The 18,523-nt window shown below is 37.3% G+C and overlaps 2 protein-coding genes across 2 annotated transcripts; both read right to left on the reverse strand.

The window, feature by feature from the left end:
• Positions 1-4,853: 4,853 nt before the first annotated feature.
• LOC143460941 (arrestin domain-containing protein 17-like) lies at positions 4,854-8,805 on the reverse strand. Its single transcript, XM_076958633.1, has 9 exons — positions 8,653-8,805; positions 8,411-8,527; positions 8,240-8,329; positions 7,781-7,908; positions 7,387-7,563; positions 7,114-7,198; positions 6,796-6,896; positions 6,475-6,553; positions 4,854-5,936 (listed from the first exon to the last, which is right to left on the reverse strand). Exons 1-9 carry the CDS (start codon positions 8,762-8,764, stop codon positions 5,776-5,778), a joined length of 1,050 nt encoding a protein of 349 aa, XP_076814748.1. The 5' UTR covers positions 8,765-8,805; the 3' UTR covers positions 4,854-5,775.
• Positions 8,806-10,150: 1,345 nt separating this feature from the next.
• LOC143460535 (uncharacterized) lies at positions 10,151-17,974 on the reverse strand. Its single transcript, XM_076958090.1, has 16 exons — positions 17,678-17,974; positions 17,290-17,387; positions 17,027-17,137; positions 16,692-16,901; positions 15,833-15,928; positions 15,644-15,755; positions 15,361-15,520; positions 14,934-15,184; positions 14,573-14,727; positions 14,036-14,324; positions 13,490-13,652; positions 12,058-12,246; positions 11,451-11,577; positions 11,241-11,380; positions 10,697-10,877; positions 10,151-10,576 (listed from the first exon to the last, which is right to left on the reverse strand). Exons 1-16 carry the CDS (start codon positions 17,868-17,870, stop codon positions 10,352-10,354), a joined length of 2,700 nt encoding a protein of 899 aa, XP_076814205.1. The 5' UTR covers positions 17,871-17,974; the 3' UTR covers positions 10,151-10,351.
• Positions 17,975-18,523: the final 549 nt, after the last annotated feature.

Consider the following 18,523-nt stretch of genomic DNA (forward strand, 5'->3'; position numbering starts at 1 on the left):
ACTTGTCTGCGGCAAGCTCTCGCCTTTTTCTTTCCAGACAACTCCCCTTTTTCGTCCCATTGTTGCGGCGTTTCACAGACGTTGGAATGAAGATGTTGTGAGAACGCGTGACGTCGAAATTTGGAGTTTTCAAACTATTGGAAAAACTTATTTCCAACAAGTGGCATATCTAAATTTCATCCATTATACTTGCCTTACTATCAGGTTACAAGTTGAAAGTTTATATTACATGAAAAGCACTTTCAAAAGCAACTGTCAAAGACCCCTTCAACATATTTCTGTGTGTTCGATTAGAAGGCACCATCCTTTTTGTGATTTGTTACGAAATGCTCGAATTCGAAAGCTGTAAAAACGTTTCTTTGCAGTCTACAGCTGACTTTGGCAACAAGCTCTTCTGAGTTATACTAAATCGGATGGACCCACCACGTAGAGGTACAAGGCGCATAATATAATCATTGGTCTGTGTTTGGTGTTAACATTGCGAGGTGACCTAAAAGAAAACTCCTTAGTGGCACAGTCACTCTCAATAAGACAATAAAAATTAAGCTTCTTATTGTGTGGTCTGTCTGACAGAAAAAACAAAATCGCCATCGCCTTAAATTTTGTCATCTGTGACCAGTGAAGCGTAAAAGTAGAAAATTCGATGGACATCAACATGTTTGGCCAGGCAATACCAGCATTTATTATGACGTCACAATCTATTAGACCGCCCGTAATGGGACCAAAACAACGTTACTGATGTGGTTGACGGCGATAATTGTTGCCAGGTTTATCAGAGGTTGATGAAACCTGTGAAAGGCCGTGGGGGTTACCAGGCCACAGTACTTTGCGCCTACATTTTGACCGGGATCGATGGTAGTTTTGCCTCCCCGAGGTGACATATCGTTTGCTGGATCGAATTATACGTAACAACTTTACCCCAAAATAGACTTGGTAATAGCAGATGTCTTAACTGGGTAATGGTTTCCTCATTGCCACCCATGATTTTCGAAGCCTTCTCGCGACTATTATGCATTTTGGGGTTGATTGTTTACTAAACAAAGCACAGTCGCGCGCCGCGAAATGTCGGAATGCCAGGACAAAGGAAAAAACACCTGGTGCACCTTGCCGACCCTGTCCTTCCATAAATTGTAACATAAAAAGGAAAGTCATGGCGTTGTCAAACAATTAAAAGGGTCATCTGCGTCATTTTTCCCGGGTCGCTTGAACTAAAAGACATTTGTCGAACGTAATTTACAAAACTTAATATTATAGGCTTTGTTGGGCTGGCTCGATATTGGCTGCACGATCTTAGGGTTATAATCTTTATTGTTGTCTAACAATTACGCCTTGTTACAACATAATCGGCTCGTGGCAGTCTCGGGCACAGCTGGCGCCAAACTAAACAAAAGCATTGAAAGAACACGTGTTCAACGTTTGAATAAACCTAACAGCATGCCACGTGCAAGACAAACTTAGAATCTCTAAAATGTTTCATCAAACTTTCTGTTTATCCTACAAGCCCTCGGATCTGTCAAGTTTTACGAAATAAACTCGTTTTAAACCAACTTTTGTTTGGAAAAAAGCTGCTTCCCCCTAAAACAGCTTAGTCTGCGAGCCCTACTCTCTTTGCAGCCGTTCTTCAGCTGTGAAGTGGTCTTCGATCGATAAAGCATCAATTTCAATTCAATCTTGGCAAGTCTGTTTCGGCTGACGAGCGTAAAGTGCTGGCTCTGTTTCCGTCAGCCTGCTGTCATGTTTGCACAGCGTCGCTGGGAACAATAGACATCAAATTGAAGCGATATTTTGACCCCAATTGGTTTTCTGACGCTACTTGTCCCGCAATCGAGAACACCTTTTGTTCAAAATCTTCAGAGTGGAAAGACGTCGTGAATCGAATCCAGAAAATAGCGCTAAGTGTGTCTGCAACTCTGCATGGTTCCTAGTGCATTGTACTTTTCGCATGTAAACAGTGACACTTCATACAGGTAATCGTCACGCGATTGACATGTACAGCCGAAATTCGGAAACCCATTTGTCTAAATTCACTCTGTCGTCTATTTCGCTGATCAAGTACGTTTATGACGAAGTGATGACGATAATCAAAAGGATGACGTTGAACTGAAAAGAAAGCGTAGAAAACGGAGAAAAACCAAATTACATCGACAACAGATAGAACACAATTTTCTTCAAAGCGTTTTTGAATAGGCTTGAAATCGGATACTGCTTTAGCGATTTCAATGATTAATACAACGCCTCGTCCGTAAGACGAGGGTTTTTGCGCTTTTGTAAATAAAAAGCATTGTGACGTCATTAAACTATTTTAAAAGGGCAAATGGAGAGTGTGTAGCTGATTAATTCAACTACTTAGTCGAAGCGCTGTTTGGGAGGGTCAATTTACAGAGAGTGGCTTATAAGTACACGAACGAGTACAGTGAAAGCCGGCCACCAGTCACAATGATTAGAGTGTAACAATAGTTGAGTGTTGACGATTCGTTTACAATGAAAATTAAATAAGCAAAAAGCTAGCTGCCTTTTCCCACGACAGCGGTATTTCATCAACAATTTCCGTGAAGCCTGTGGTAATTTAGTCGGGGCTAATCAGCCAATCACAGCGGAATGCTTAAGTTCATACGATGGTGCAGTTTGCGACTGTCTTTAGTGGGATGAAATTTGCCCTCAATTTTTTGGGGCAAACACCGAAAATCCAAGGTTGCAATCATGACAGAGCAAGAACCAAACCAAATTTATTACTATTTGCGTCCAATTGATATAGATTTGAATCTACTTGAGTATGAGCATGTTTTGATCTTACTTTGTCTACGTTCATTCATCGGTTTTCAGGATGACGTCCGACCTTTTAAGCCAGGGTAAGATTTCAATTAACCTTGCTTGATAGCAATCATGTATTGCTGGAATAGCTCACGTACCCAAAACGAAATGGAATGCTTGCTATTCCCAGAATGCAAAAACCGACCTTTTGCTGAGGAATCCAAACCATTTCTGCACAAAAGACTCCTCGAAATTGGACGCCCAACTTAAATGACAAAAAACAGACGCAGAAAAGCGAGCGGGCTGGTTTGTGAAGTTACACCGAGTTCAGAATCGTTTTTAGAAGACTTTCTTCAAGGGTTTGCCAAAATTCCTCACCGTTGAATTTGCACTCAGGTTATTTCTAAACCTATCAACGTCATATCTCGTTGTCTTCGACTATTTTTAAAAGAATAAACTTGGACACTTTCCTTTAACTTTAACGTACCTTTGCGCAAGCGCCTAAATTAATTTCATCAAAGTAATGAGGTTAACACGGCAACAAAATCAAAAATATTTGCTTAAGATCAACAGCGGGATTATTTAAGTGTGGAAAAGGTGCTAGAACTTATGGCTTTGGTGGAAAAAACCGGATTAATTTGAACTTACTGCGGTGATAATATTGTTTCAATATTGTTCCAAAGTGCGCCCCCCTGTGTGCGACATTTCGTGTTCTTAATTAACTCAAATTCGGAATAATCATTTCTTGTGCACGAATTTGCAAGAAGGCAGTTTTGAATTTTTGTTTTTCTGAACGCTGGGCCTGCAGTTAAAATTTTATTGGCAGTTGTGCCAATTCTTATTATAAGGACAAGCAACTAAACAGCTATTAGGATAAGCAAGTATTGATTAAACAGCTTTAGTCTGTACTTTAACCGCTTATAAGGAGTCATCATTTGAATTCAATCACTTTACGCGCCATATATCAACTGCAGTCTGCAACACAGATATTTTGCGCTAAAAGTTGTCAATTGTCCCACAAAAAGAATCAAGATATATATTTCACCGATGTCCCTGGCCAAAGGTGCTGTATAGAGCATAATATTTAAAACTTTAAACGCAAAAACGACTGTTTATTATAAATCTATCCACATATAGGCCAATCAAGTCTAACTAGCACCAGCTTAAAATTTAAGCTAAAATCAGCTTAAAATTCGCTAAGAAAAGCTGGAAACCATCGTAAATTTTGCTGCTCTGTATATTTGGACGAACTTGTATTTTACACACTAACTATATAGGTAGGCTTACCATACGTCCCGTTTTAGCCGGGACAGTCCCCCTTTTTAACGTCTTGTCCCGGCGTCCCGATCGGTCGGCCAAACGTCCCGGTTTGGCATTCAGTCAGCCAGCATAGGCATACCGCATAGAAGCCATACACGAACATTAGCATATTCTTATTATTGTTTTTGCTGTGTAGCGCACCGGTACTTCTTGAAGAAGAATTCGTGATCTTTTTTGTTATTTATTTCATTGTATTCGATAAAAATGTTATTGTGACGTCATATGTCGAAAGCGTCCCGCTTTTAAGCCACAAAATTATGGTGAGCCTATATATAGGCTAGATAAGTCTTGCCTCTCGAAGCTCTAATGCAGTATAAGTTGCTTACTGATCGTAACTGAACTGTCTAACTCCGATGAATGCTCGTGCAAAAGCAAGTGATGCCTGCCACACGGGCCTACACTGTTGGGTCACAAAACAGCACAGCACTACTCTACCAATCTTTTCCTGCGGTTTAACCTCCTTAAACCTTCGTTATTAATCGTATTCTTTCCTTTTGTGACGTCATAGAAAGGTGGGCATGCGTCGAAGAGCTCATCAATAATTCATTGATGAAGCAGTGGCCGAATGCTTGGAGAACGTTCCAAGTGTTGTTATGACAAAACTGGTTATATGAAGTATTAGCACAATTCGTCGATCGCACTTGTCTTAATTTTGTGCGTTTTTTACCGGTGCCGGTTTACACAACCACATTATAGACTTTTTACGACCCGAACTGTGAGTAAAATGCGATTTTCTCACCACCCTCAGCAGTAACTTAACAAGATGATGATAAAACAAGACGCTGGTGCCTATGCTTTTATTTTAGAAACGGATACATTGCAATTTTAGGCATGATAGTAATTAGCGGGTCAAGTGCAAATCTCTTTAATACAAAAATTAACAAACGTACAGACAATCTCGAATTACGTCACAAATGAAATCAGCAGCAATAATATTTGAAAATGACAATTAAAAGTGCGAAATTATCAATGTAAAGTACCACGAAGTAACAAATTGCATTTGGACAAAAAAGTACGCGAATAAATTTCAGTAAACTCGCCGCAAAGTACGTAACTTGAATCTGACCGGTTGGGGTTGATGCCAACTTATCTAGTAACTGGTGTGTGTAGCAGTTGTTAACACAACTGTCTGTTCTGTTGTATTTGACAACAGAAAAAACAAAAAATGGAAATAACAGATGGTACGTCTCCCCTTACAATTACAGCAAAGTGCTGTATAAATGTTGTTTTTCGTACCATAGTATACAAAGCCACAGATATAACATTTCATGGGTAAATTACGGGAATGCAAAACAAACATTCCGGCGAAAAATCCTAAAATGGTGTTTTTGCAGCAAGAGCAAAAGTAACTGATTAATTTTTTTCTGCAAACCGTTTTCATCTGCATGATGTTCATAAACACACAAATTGCTTTGAAAGAAAGCAGAATTTGTCACAAATTTTTGCATAATTGTAAAAAATGAGAACTTAAATGGTTGCGTAAGTAACATATAGCTTAATGTTCTGTGTGCTGTGCAATGTGCATATATAAAACTAACAATATCTGCAATTTTTAACTTTCTTAACTTGCACTGAATTTGCACTACGTTGGCACCTAGTGGTAATAAAACGTCAAAGTACAATCCGCTAGGTGAAAATAAAGCGCAATACTGCAACATACAGAGCTAATTTCTATACCAGTTGCACTTGACAAGCGCAAAAATCCTAGTGATTTCCTTCCTGTAGGAGAGACTGTCGGAGATCGTAGAAAGTGTAAAGTGGAGTGAAAACCGTGTTTCCCGTGAAGTGTTCCTCCTCCTCATCTTTATCTTTGACATCAACCGATCCAAACACGCTTTCCTGGTAGGATGGGAGACCGAAGCTCTCTGGAAATCAGTAGATCAGCAAGCATTAAAAATTTGCCGATTTCTTGTTCCTTTTTTCATTGCAATGAAAGTAAAGGCATGGTACGAAATTTTTTTTAATGCATTGAGTTTTGTTACGGGCTTGACATGACTTTTAAAGCAAATTGAACAACTACTTGAATTTTGAAATCATAGTGTATGCATCTTGCATGCAGGAATCACAAAACAGTACAATAACAAATCAAACAGAAGAAAAAGTTGGTCGAAAAATAGCCAGGTTTAATCATTGAGTGACTTAACGCATTTATGTTACACTGGATCATCTTTTTCTAAAATATACTTTAAAAACTAAAAACAAAAAAAGCGGGACATATGGTAACTTTTGCATTAATAAATGATTATACTGTATATAATGATTATTGTGAACGAGGGATTATATTGATTAAACAAAATGTCTTTTTATGCCAAGAATCTTTAACTTCTTCAATTAAATAGTATAAATGTATACATAGTATATGGCAGTATAAATCCGAATACAACGATCTAATTTTAACTTTACCACTGCGCGTGTCCAATGGAACGGTGCCTATTATGACAGGGAGCTTGAAACTGATTCGCTTTCCAATTTTTACTTCAAACTAAAAAGATTTCATTTAGACGCTCATGTCACAAATTCTACCACATAAAAACATAAAAAATAAAAATGACAATATTTTTTATTTATTAATGAGCAACTGTCAATCTGTTGCTAATGAATTTAAGTCAACTAAGGCTGTGAAAATAAACAAGACGATGGTAAATTGGTAACTCTAGTAAATTGTAGTATAGACTGTACAGCTGTACAGGGTATAGCGAATGTAAAACATACAGTACGTTTTACCTGGAGACGAAACTTGAGGTCTATAATGCTGCACCCAGGTAGGTCAGACGGGGGTATGCTGGGTACGCTGATCTTCGCTTTCCACCGACCTTGACTATGACCTTTGACACAATGAGAAAAAGTGATAACAAGCATTGACATGTAAAAATGTCTAATCCAATAAAAACATCATCAAAGCAAACTAAACATTTTAAAGATTTTAACCATAGTAGCACTTAAACAAGCTAAGCGAACAACTATAAAAATAGTTGTAATGCAACACAAAGGCACTAAACACAAACCAAACAAATTAAACTTATCCGAGATTTTATGACCCACTCCCTATGGTTGGCTTTTCCTTGAGTTTTGCAACGTTGCTTTTCTTTACAAACTTGTGGTTAAATGTTCCAGTAAATTTTGATTTCTATTCCAACAAAATATTATATTTCTATCTATCAACGCTACAGATTTCCATGTATCAATATCGTAAGACAATTTACATATCCAAAAACCAAATTAGTTTAACCAACTAAGAACGAAATCAGGAATTTATTTTCATATAATGCTTAAAACTTATCAAGGTAACATAAAATGTCAAAAATAATTTCCGACCTGTTCGAGCCAAACTTTGGCCATAGACAAATTATCGTTGCTTTTGTTGTCGATGTCAAGTGTGATGTCAATGGTTTCCCCTGGCACGTATCCACCTTTGTTGCACAGCGCTAAAATTTTTACAGGTTTTGGACTCAGTAAGCCAACCTCTGTTTCAACCTCCTTTTTGGGAGGTATCTGTATTATTTTGAAAAAGAAATGTGGAATCATTCGTAAAACAGCTGTGAAAAATGTGAAGTCATTCATTGTGTGAGTGTGTTCTGTAAATTCACTTTCCTTAAACCAGTTTCTTAAAACATGACTCCAAATTACCAACGCGTGCAAATAGAATTTGACAGAATTACTCATAGTTTTTTTTCAAAAACATCATCACAAAAGGTGTTTAAAATCATACCTTGGCTCTTTCATCCTGATTGAGGTCAGCTTTTGGAAGGACATGGAAACATGCTAAGGTTTTTATGTCTTTGCGAAATGGCACGTCAATCGTAACGTAAATTCCATATCGCACCCAACCCACAACTCCTAAAAAACAAATAAGCTCTGTTTTTATCATGTTAAACTGCATAGGAGTTCGACAAAAAACAAAACAGTATTTGCGATATAGATAATTTTGAAGAGGTGTCAAATTAAATGTAAAAATTATTCTGCTAACATGTCACATACACAAAAGTTATCAAATAAGTTGACTTTTAGCCAGATATTATTGGAACTGCATTTCCCACAGCAACATAAACAGTTACACAACTTAACAGTTGGTATAGCTTATTAAATTTACCACAAAAATTACTTCATTTCAAATAGAACCTGTTCAGTTTCACTACAAAAAAACAAGCCAAGAATCACAAAATGTCACCTTCGAATGTGCAAGGAACATTTTCAGGAAGTAGAAATGAAAATGAGAAGCGATGATGTCCAGCATCCAAAGATTCATCAGATTTTCCGGCTAAAATAAAAGCTTACTAGTATCGATACTAAATTCTCTTGCAATGCAAGTAAGACATTTACAACGTTATCACACTTATACCTTCTGGCCAAACAGTCATGGTGTTGTCTGCATAAAATTCTTTCTTTTCAAAATACATACGCCGACCATAGTCATACCATCGATTGTGGGATTTTCCGCGGAAACGAATGGTAATTCCTGCAAAAAATTGACTAATTTAAAAAGGTTTCAGGTAAAATCCTGCTATCAATGGTGATTTCTACTAACAAAGCCTATTAGAAGTTGAATCGATAAAAAATAAATTATTACTTAGATCTTCTCACCTTTTGATTTTATTTTTTCAGCGTTATCCACCGTGACCTCTCCTTCAACCTTCTCCCCAGGCTTGTAAATTGGTTTTTCTCGGCCAGAAAAATGTACTTCTATTTTTGTCATGCTTTTAGTTTTAATCTAGAATGTCTATTGTCTGGAATATCTGCAAGTACCAATACTACAGTGTACATATATAATATGTATATATGGTATGGTTTCAGAATATTTATCTTTAAACTTCTTCAACTTACGTGTACCGCTATAAGTTAAACAAATCTACAACTCGATAATTATTCTATGCAATACCAGCCCTCCACACTGCAGAGTTTGGCATATAGGCACGTTGTGTTTTGATGTCACAATAGTCATATGTTTTCAATGAGCTACAGTGGCTCATTTTAGGTGCGTTACAAAATTTGTGTACATTCAATTCTAGGGTCTAGTTGAGAAGTGCACTCCAGATGACGGCACAATTTGAGTAGCTGGGGTCTAGTATAAAAACACATCCTGTGGTTGTGCACTAGACCCCAACTTTCAATTGATTTAGAGATTGCGTGCGTGACTGTGTAACTGCGCACTTTCGGTGCGTCCAACCATTTTTGTGCACCCGTACTTGTTATTTTTAGTTGTTTGGCGCACAACAGGTCTTGCTAAAAACAGGAACTACAGCAACTACTACAGCACTCAAAATTGTTGAGTTGGGCTTTTGACCTAGACTTGAGCCACAAATTGCAGTTTAATGGTGGAGCCCATAAACCTTATATAAGTGCTAACCGAAATTAATCTCATGGAAAAACGCCAGGGTGCCTGACCCAACTCTGCAAATCGGATTAAAAGCACTTCAAAAAACCTGGGGTCCAAAACCAATTCTTGTTTTCATCTTTCTGATTAGATGGTAACACGGGAAGCCCCTACTTAAGAAGCAGATTATTCCGCTTATTGGAAATGAAAAGCATGTATTCATTTCAGTTTAAAAATTTCATCGTTCAAGTTTTACTTTTTCTCAAAAATTTATCTCCTGTAAAACTTTGCCAAAACAACTTGTGGTTTGACGTAGTGTGGCGAAATAAACGTAAATACAATGGCGCATAAAATGTCTTTAATGAGGACTCACAAAAACATTTCGGTCGTCAGCCACTGTTTCATCTGAGTCGCGCAAAAAATCAACTTATTGAAAACCTTTGCTGCTCTGAACTATCGACCACCACACCATGGAGGCTAATTAGGTTACTTTTATAGATATTATATTACAACTGAGTAAGCTATTTCAAAACAGTAACTTTAGTACGGCAGTAATAGCTCAAAATTTATCACGATTCCTTTGCAAGCGGTAAACTAAGCGGTTAGGCTTCGAAAGCGAAAGATGTTGCCAACGCTTTTCACTCAAGCAAAACTTTTGTCCGAGTTAGTCGCATGAAGCCAAGAAACTACAGGTGCCCGCAACTCTTTCGCCAGCGTCTGTCTATAGGAATTTACTTTGACAGAAGCGTGCTGCACACACCACGCAAAGAAGGCAAAGTTATTTCTATTGAAAAGAATTCAATTTTTTGAAACAATAAAACTCAACAATTGAAGGTAGAATGCAAGCAGCATGCGAAAGACAAAGCAGTGATTTGCTGACTAAACAAAATACTAAGTGAAGATCATCAGAAGCTCTTTGATCACCGATATATGGCAGTGTTTGATAAGCAAGGAAAACAAATGGTAACTTCACCATAGACGTAACCGGGTGTTTATGACGTCATACAAGACGACAGGTGCTTCCCCTTGTACAGGTTTACGAGATCTCTTCTCGATAATCATTTCAACCCATGAAGAGTCTTTTTGATCTTTGGATGAAGAAGTGATGACTTTAAGTTCTTCTCGGATCAAATCTGCGCATCCGTCTGAATTCAAGAGGAATTGGGCCGGAGTAATTCCGTTGAAAAATTCAACCTAAACATTTCATTCAAAGAGCTTCAATTTTATCAAAATGGGACTAGCCTAAAATAAAAACAAAATTGTGATAATTCTAAACAAATTATTATTTATAGAATCCAACCGTCTCCTACTCACAGCAGAATTCCCCTTAATGGAGACTTCAATTGCATCTGTATCATCTTCAAGGAGGAGTTTTATGTTGTACAGAATCCTAAGGGCAGGACACTCGAGAGCCCACAGAGGCTTCTTGGCATCAAACTGATCCGCTTCTTTAGCGATGCTTGGTACCGAGGGATCTCCAACACAGGCAGGCGAGCTGCAACGGAACAAAAATTTACCCTGCCACATTACGTGGGTAATAGATTGTAGACAGTTTTTTTAAGATTTCACTTTGGAGACGTCCCGCTAAAGTACTTTAAGAGAACACGACTTTTAAAGATAAATTGCTACTTTTCCACTGTAGTAAAAGTTAATTTTAAGACGCTGTTTCGGTCTAAATAGCGCCTTAAAATATTGGTTGTAGATATTAATCTCACATTGCATTGTAGTTTTGTAATGGCAATTACTGTAGAGCTCGCATATAACGGATAAGTATAGTATGCATAGTGCATAGATGCATATTCTATCGTACTATACTTGTATCATAACAGGAACTTAAAAAATGTTGCTGCAGACCTACCAGTAATAATAAATCCCATCTTGATAAGCAACAGGAGGAATACTATTTGAGGTCAAAGCGTCTTTTGTTCTGAATTTTATCACTCTATTAGTGTTGCAGGTTTTGCTGAGCGTCTTCAAGTCAGAATCGTGCTGCGGGTTCTGCAAAATATTTCTTATTTAAACTCCCAATGAACAAACGTAAGACAAGAATGCATTATAGGATGGTGACCTTTAAATACAAGATCGTGAACTTGCTGTTTCCTCTTCTTCGTTTCCTCATGATGTCAGAGTTCTTGATAAACTGCTCCCAGTGGCTGTTATCCTTCACGCATGAATGGGTCACAGTGCGTATCATGCTGGAACAAATCAGGCATCATTATGAACAAATGAAGTTGAGCAAAAATACTCGCTTTAGGTGGGATTCTACGAATATCGGAAAGCGCTTTGCTGCAAGTCATAGTGAATGCTATAGTTTTAGGCTAGAAGAGATGGTGGTATTAAAGTTCAAAATGACTGACCACTAAATGAACCACTTGCATAAAAGCACTTACCATGATTATCGAGATCTTGGAGTTTGCCAAGCTATTAGTTTTGTTAATCTATCCACGACTTTTAAACTTTACAAACACAAGAAAATACAGAGCAATTTAGCAGTTTATCACTAATGAACGGCAATACACGACACGAGAGAATGCAATGTAGTAAGGATTGGAGGCAAGAAGTGCAGGAATTGTATTTATTTACAAGTTAAACTGGCAAATTGTAAATAAATCTGATTACTGCACTTGTTGCCTTGACTGTAACAAAACACGATTTCACAAAATATATTCGCTCACGATCTTTCTTCTTTCTCGCCTGGAAAAACCCACTGTGTCCCCAACTCTTCATCCACTGCATTGTCTTCATCTTCTGATTTGCTGTCGTTGCTCTCCGCTTCTATCCCAGAATATTTTCGCCACAATTTTAAAGACTTGTGGATTTCATCTGGAATTTTTAGATTTTCTCCGTCGTTTGAGGCGGGGATGCTGAAAAACAGCCACCTCATGGTTTTTGAAAATCAATGAAGTTTTAACAAAAAATAATTCTCTCCTAATCTTTCTATCGTCACTTATCGGTTACTGCTTGCCAAGCGCATGTCTGTATGGAACATTACTCATATACTTGCCATGTGATTTTGATCAAATTTTCGGTGCACTTTGGTTATGATACAGGGAAGAGCTGATCAAATAATGGGGTTACTAACTAAATCTACCATGGGTGAAGCTATGGGCAAAAAAGCCGTCTCAAGTTATGTCACCTTCTCTGTGAGAAACAGAGGTGTCAGGTGAAATTTGTTGTACATTATGTGATTACCCAGGGCAGGTTTGGTCGGCGACCACCATTAAAACGTTTTCAAAGTGGAAAAAAAGCAAACATTCAAGCTGTTTATGCTCACTAACTGCAATAAGTAAAAAATGTGCGATGACTGTAAGATATCAGTGTTTCTCCTATTCATTAAACGTACTGAAGCAAGCCAGCATAGGCAGGCCTAACATACTCCATTTTTGCGATTTTAAGCCGCACATTTTTACAGATCACACAAATAAGCACAACAAACAGTTATGGGCCACCCTTATACAAGTCATATGCCACACCAAATAAATATTGAATTGGCGGACGTTAAATTAATTTTAAGCTGCGCAATACAGCAACGCAATGGTTCCCAACTTGTATTGGTTCCTGGCAAGCTTTTCCAACACTTTCACAATTCACTTTCGATTGCTTAGTGCTCGCCAATTATCTTTTTGCTCCAGCTACTGGCATATGCAGCATTTGTCAGTGTTTTCCTATCTTTTCTTTAGCCACGACAGGTATTCTACTTTAGAAAAATCACACAGCAGAAATACACTAAACAAAAATGTCCCAAAAACTAGTACATAGGCCAAACTTCATTATAATCCAGTTAAGCCTACAATGAAGTCAGGTGAAATTGGATATTCTTCCATGTTTTGACATTTTTTACGATACACTTTTATGCTGCGGAACAATGGTTGGGAAAAATGAAAGCGATAACTAATTGCAATGTGGAAATGCTGCATTATGACAAACACCGCATGTGAGTATTCTGCATCCTTAGCAGAGGTAAACACTCTTTGAGTACTTTTCCAATTTCCTAAATAACGCCTATTTTGACAATAAAAACATTATTTCTCATAACATAAAAAACTAACAACTTCTGCAAAACAACGCCAAGCATCAGAGCATTTAGACTTCACTCAAACCACTTACTTTAAATTAGTGGTAGGGCAATAATGATAAACGTAATGTTTCTTTGGTGAACGAAATATCTTTGCTCTTATTCGAAACATCTTAGACTGGCAGATAGGCACTTCAGTTAGTCCCACATCTTTTAAGCTGCTAATTTTTATGGGTGAGTCTTCGCCAAACACAACTGTAAATCGAAATAAAAAAACCATCAAGCTTGCTATGTAAATTTTAAAGTGAGAGGCAAGTCCGAATATAGTTTGACCTAAAATCAAAGATTAGTGTCAGTGAATACACTGGTGAATGTTAGAGTGGTCAAGCAGTTATTGTCAAAAATAAGTGACTAAAACGCAAATACATCGCTTAATTGTGATGTCACAATAACAGAAACTACAGGGATGACAGAGATATTTGGATCAAGTATGAATAGATTGTTTTGTGTGAATTAAATAGTAATAGGTATAATATTTAATTTACGTAAACTCAAACTGAGCTATTTACCACAGCGGTAAAATTATTCAACTGTTTCCACGTAAGGCATCGACATCATAGAAACATAAAACAATGAACCTGTGGCTGACTCCTGTTGACAACGAAGCGCACCATTTTGAGACTCATCTTGTGACTCTTCTTCGTTATTTAAATGATGTTGAACTTGGACTTCATTACTATCGTGTGGAAAAGATGTAGAGGTGGATTTTAGTGACTCTTCATTCACGTGAGTTGACTCGTGCTGCTGCGGTTTTTCCAGAACACCTCCACTGACCGTCGTTGAAGGGGAGTCGTGTGTTTGGTGGTTGAGTGTAAACCCTTTATCCATTGAAGTTAACATGTTTAATGTATCCTCGGGTTCAGGGCTCTATGTGCACAGATGAATAAATAGTTGTTTAAAAACCTGTAGGATGATTTTTGCATGGTTTCTGGGTATGTGCCAGCAGTGTTATAGCAACATGCCAACTGCTCTCACTTAAATCTAACTCAGCTTTTCACCAAAATTCAAATAAATGATCGAGAAATGAAATGGTGAACAGTAAACATTATCAAAGACAAAATCATATGATAGGACATTATCTCACATGATGTGCATTTAGAAAATAAAAAGTTTACGTCTGCTGCGTTGATCTGAATCTCAAATGTGGCGGAAGTTTTCACGGCACTAGGTGGTCCAACCATTTGTTTCGAATTTGCCCGCAAATTGTTGAAACTTGACCTCTCTGGAGGAGTTTCAAAGACATCTGATGATCTTGAAGAACAAATGCTCCCTAAGAAAGAAAAACAAAATATATAATAAGAAACACAAGGAACCAACAAAATATTCATCTTAATTATTGCTAACAAGTCAAGTGCTGTTAATTTACTGCCACAATTTTGCTGCATAACTGGATATAGAACAGGTATATCTGTTGCAACAGCTGCAATTAAGTTACAAGTTTACAACACATTGAAACATGAATTGTGATCACCTCACCTGTATCACTGTTCATCTTTCTACGTTTATTTGGTGATATTGATTCACGGTGAAGCTTAGATGTTGATGGAATATCGCTCAGAGCTTCCGACCGATAATCACGACTTTCGCTCACAACTTCTGCTTCCTCCATTGGAGTTGGTGAGTCCGAAGCAAGCAGCGAGAAGTCTCCATTTAATGCAATTCTATTGATATCAGAATCCAACGATGTGTCGTCAGGCTTCAGTTTGCTTATGATGTTTGTCATCTCTCTGAAACGGAGGAATGCCGTCTCAAATACTTCACTAATTTGAAGCAAAAACACCAGAGCTAGAGTAGATCCAAATATTTTAATCGCTGCTTTTGCGTAGGATGACTTAATCTTCTCGGCATTTCTTCTAACTTTGCCTTAGTTCTCATGTACTGGTTCTCGTAAATGGAAGCTTACTCTTTCAGATTTTCCACGCAGTCACTTCCTTCATCCAGTGAGACTATTCCTCGATTGAAAGTGATGCCACCATGCAAATTCAGTTCCATGTTAACAGCGGCACTGTCAACATTTCTGCTTTTGACATAGGCATGAAGATTACGAATACGAACGAAACTACCTGCAAAGAAAGAATTACACGGTGTCACGCAATTTTCACATCCTGGAAACTGTCTGTTGTGGGGCGCTGATGTGGCAAGGTAAATTTACAAAAAACTGGGTCAAAATCCACTTAGCGACTCACCTAGAAATATTTCTTCCTCTTCAACAGTGTTAACATGGTTGTCAAAAATGCCCACATCCACCATATAATCATCAATTGCTTGCATACATGACAGTGTCTCCATCACACATCCCTATCCCGAAGAACAAAAAGTTTAAAAGTTCTTGTGAATAAGTGAAGTGACAAATGTAATATCGTAATGACAGTAACCTCAAAATCAGGCGATTCGATTCGATGGTGCGGCAGGGTGGCGTCCCATACTTTCAAACAAACAAAGTTGTCACGGACTTTCACCATGCCTGTGACCTGCATGATAAAGCTTGAAATTCAACGACTGTCAATTTAATTCCTAATTAACTTAAATGTTTACAACAGATCAATGTTTTTCAACTATGCTATCCCATGCGACTCCGCATTAACCCCCCTGGTTTGTGCAAAACCAGATAAATTGACAGATACCTCCGGGTTCAAAAAAATTATTACTCAGAAAGTTGTTAATGAGTTGTCATAGTCAGGGTGTCACCTTGGTGTGGGTTAATGCGCACACTTTTTAGTTAATTTGCAGCTTTCTGTGCATCATTACACACAAAAACGGGCCGAGAAAAGATTAAACAGTACCTTAAACAGTAAAGTATTTCAACAAATAAAATCTGAGCCAAAAACCAGCCCTGGATTCACTACTTGACTGTAGTGAACCGGTTACATTACCGCCTATCTGCTTTACTGATCTTATTTTCTTAACATTGATTGAATGAAGCGTGTGATAACTAACTCCCTAAAAACGCTTTTCACTTTTTTCACGAAAATATTAATAACATGACATAGGCATTTTCGCCAAAAAATTACTTGTGAACAAATTTCTAGCCTATATTTGTACTGTGTTCTTTTGTTCAAATGGAAAAGTGTAAAGTTAAGAACGTGGTAACATACTGTAACGTGAATCCCCATGTCTCACATTGCAAAACACTGGGATAAATAGACAACTAAAACAATGTACACCCTATACATGACAAAAAATATATAGGCTAAACACATTGAGTGATAAAAACTAAGTATGTCAGCAAATCACCTGACATATTATATTAAAGAAACTGCCAGGAACGACATTTTCAAGTTTTTGATCGTTATCGTTTCCGTACTCATTTTGTGCCTGGTCTAGTTCCATGAAACCTTCTTTGGTAATCCATCGCCTTAACTCCCTGATCTTTGTCTTATCGCTTTCCACAATGGTGCACGTCAATGAGGGGGTTTGGAAATCATCTTGATTATTTTGATCAGGCTGTTGTAGATGATGTCACAATGGTTTAGTTCAAATTGCAATTACTTGATGTTACTTTACTTTAACATGAAAAAAGTCTGAGTTGTCAATAATGCATTATCCAGATATGGCATAATTTAACAAACCTTTCCAGACCATATTATCCACGACCAACCATGTGTGCTTATCAATGAAAGCTGACCATTGAATAGCGAAGATTTTACTCTGTGCAGGCGAACAATATCCCACTGGTTAATCTGCAAGCAAGTAAAAATGGGTCTTTTATGCCAGCATATACAATAAGAACAACTTTACACATTGTCAAATGTTAGTATTTATAACAATTATTAAGAAACTGTTCTCACTCATAATAATTATATAAATTTTATAAAGAAACCGATTTAAACACCTTTGGAAAAAAGTTGTCGTCTCTATGGAACAAGGTCACTTTTACGCCTTCTCCTGTACACAACGTGGGATCAACAATGCGCAAAATACTGTAAAAATCTGAAACAAATAATGAAGAGAATATCAGTTACCTGAGAATCTTATGTGCAACATTAACTTTTTACAATCACCATTGTGATGATTGTTTAAACATGTTCATGGTTTAAAATACAATAAGAAATAAACCACATCCGATATTCCAGCAACCTGGCATCTAATTTGACCCTATAAAGAGCTCTAGAAATATTTTTATTGAAATACATGCGTGCCTCATACTGCCAATAACATTACTACAACTTTGAAATCAATATCATGACCACAAATATTTGATAAGGAAGTTTAGTAATCACCTGATCCTTTGGATTTTTCAACAGGTCTGTGGTCTATTACAACACCAAAGACGTTGTGTGTCCTTTTAACGCTACTTGCATTGTGAGGTATCTGACTAATCTCTTCCAAAGTTTGGTATTCATAGTTCGTGATTGCACCACGACGTTCTCCATTCTTAACAGGGGATTGCATGGCATTGGTAGCAGATGTCATACTTCCATTTTTCACACTTTATTTTATTTACACTTTTTATAAACCAACTAAATATATCAACGACTTTTATGCAACAATTACAAAACCATCAAACTTAAACACATGACATACGCCTATACAAATTTTAGGGGTTGGCCAATTGGAGACAAACCCCTAAAATTTGGCCAAACTTTTCATTTTTAAAGTTAGGGGGTCAAAAATTTTTAACTCAAAAAGTAAGGTTGTAGCTCATTTTCATGTAGATAAATAAAAAGCCCATCCCTGAAACATGGAGGTAAAAAAAAAAAGTATCAAAAAAGTATCCACATACAATGAGCGGATCTCGACATATTACAGTTTGTTTATTGCTCTTTCATTTGAAGCCACCTAGTGGTCAAAAACGTTTTTGCCCATAACTTGAAAACCGCTAATCCGATTGTCGTCACATTTTCAACCTTCATCTTGGAAAATTAAATAGAATCATTTTAGAAAACAAAAAAATTAAAGTTGTTCCAACCAATGCTCATATTATAACGAAGTTACCCTATATCTATAGGCCTATTACTACAACTAGTCGCATATTATATTGCCATTATTTTGCTCGCGTACTATTTTTTGTTTTAAAAACGAACTTCGTTGAACTAATAAAATATCAGTACTTTGTAAATATCCAC

This window comes from Clavelina lepadiformis, chromosome 5 (assembly GCF_947623445.1).
Source record: "Clavelina lepadiformis chromosome 5, kaClaLepa1.1, whole genome shotgun sequence".
NCBI classification, from domain to species: Eukaryota; Metazoa; Chordata; class Ascidiacea; order Aplousobranchia; family Clavelinidae; genus Clavelina; species Clavelina lepadiformis.

Bases quoted from the DNA above. Each gene is read 5' to 3' on its own strand.
- LOC143460535 (XM_076958090.1), bottom strand. From the start codon at position 17,870: ATGACATCTGCTACCAATGCCATGCAATCCCCTGTTAAGAATGGAGAA. The intron at 17,138-17,289 runs GTGTTTAAATCG...ACTTGCTTGCAG, and splicing joins ACGACAACTTTTTTCCAAAG to ATTAACCAGTGGGATATTGT. The intron at 13,653-14,035 runs GTTCATTGTTTT...TTCGATTTACAG, and splicing joins TCAACAGGAGTCAGCCACAG to TTGTGTTTGGCGAAGACTCA.
- LOC143460941 (XM_076958633.1), bottom strand. From the start codon at position 8,764: ATGACAAAAATAGAAGTACATTTTTCTGGCCGAGAAAAACCAATTTAC. The intron at 7,909-8,239 runs GTGACATTTTGT...TTTGTTTTTTAG, and splicing joins TGTTCCTTGCACATTCGAAG to GAGTTGTGGGTTGGGTGCGA. The intron at 6,554-6,795 runs GTAAAACGTACT...AAATCTTTTTAG, and splicing joins ACCTCAAGTTTCGTCTCCAG to TTTGAAGTAAAAATTGGAAA.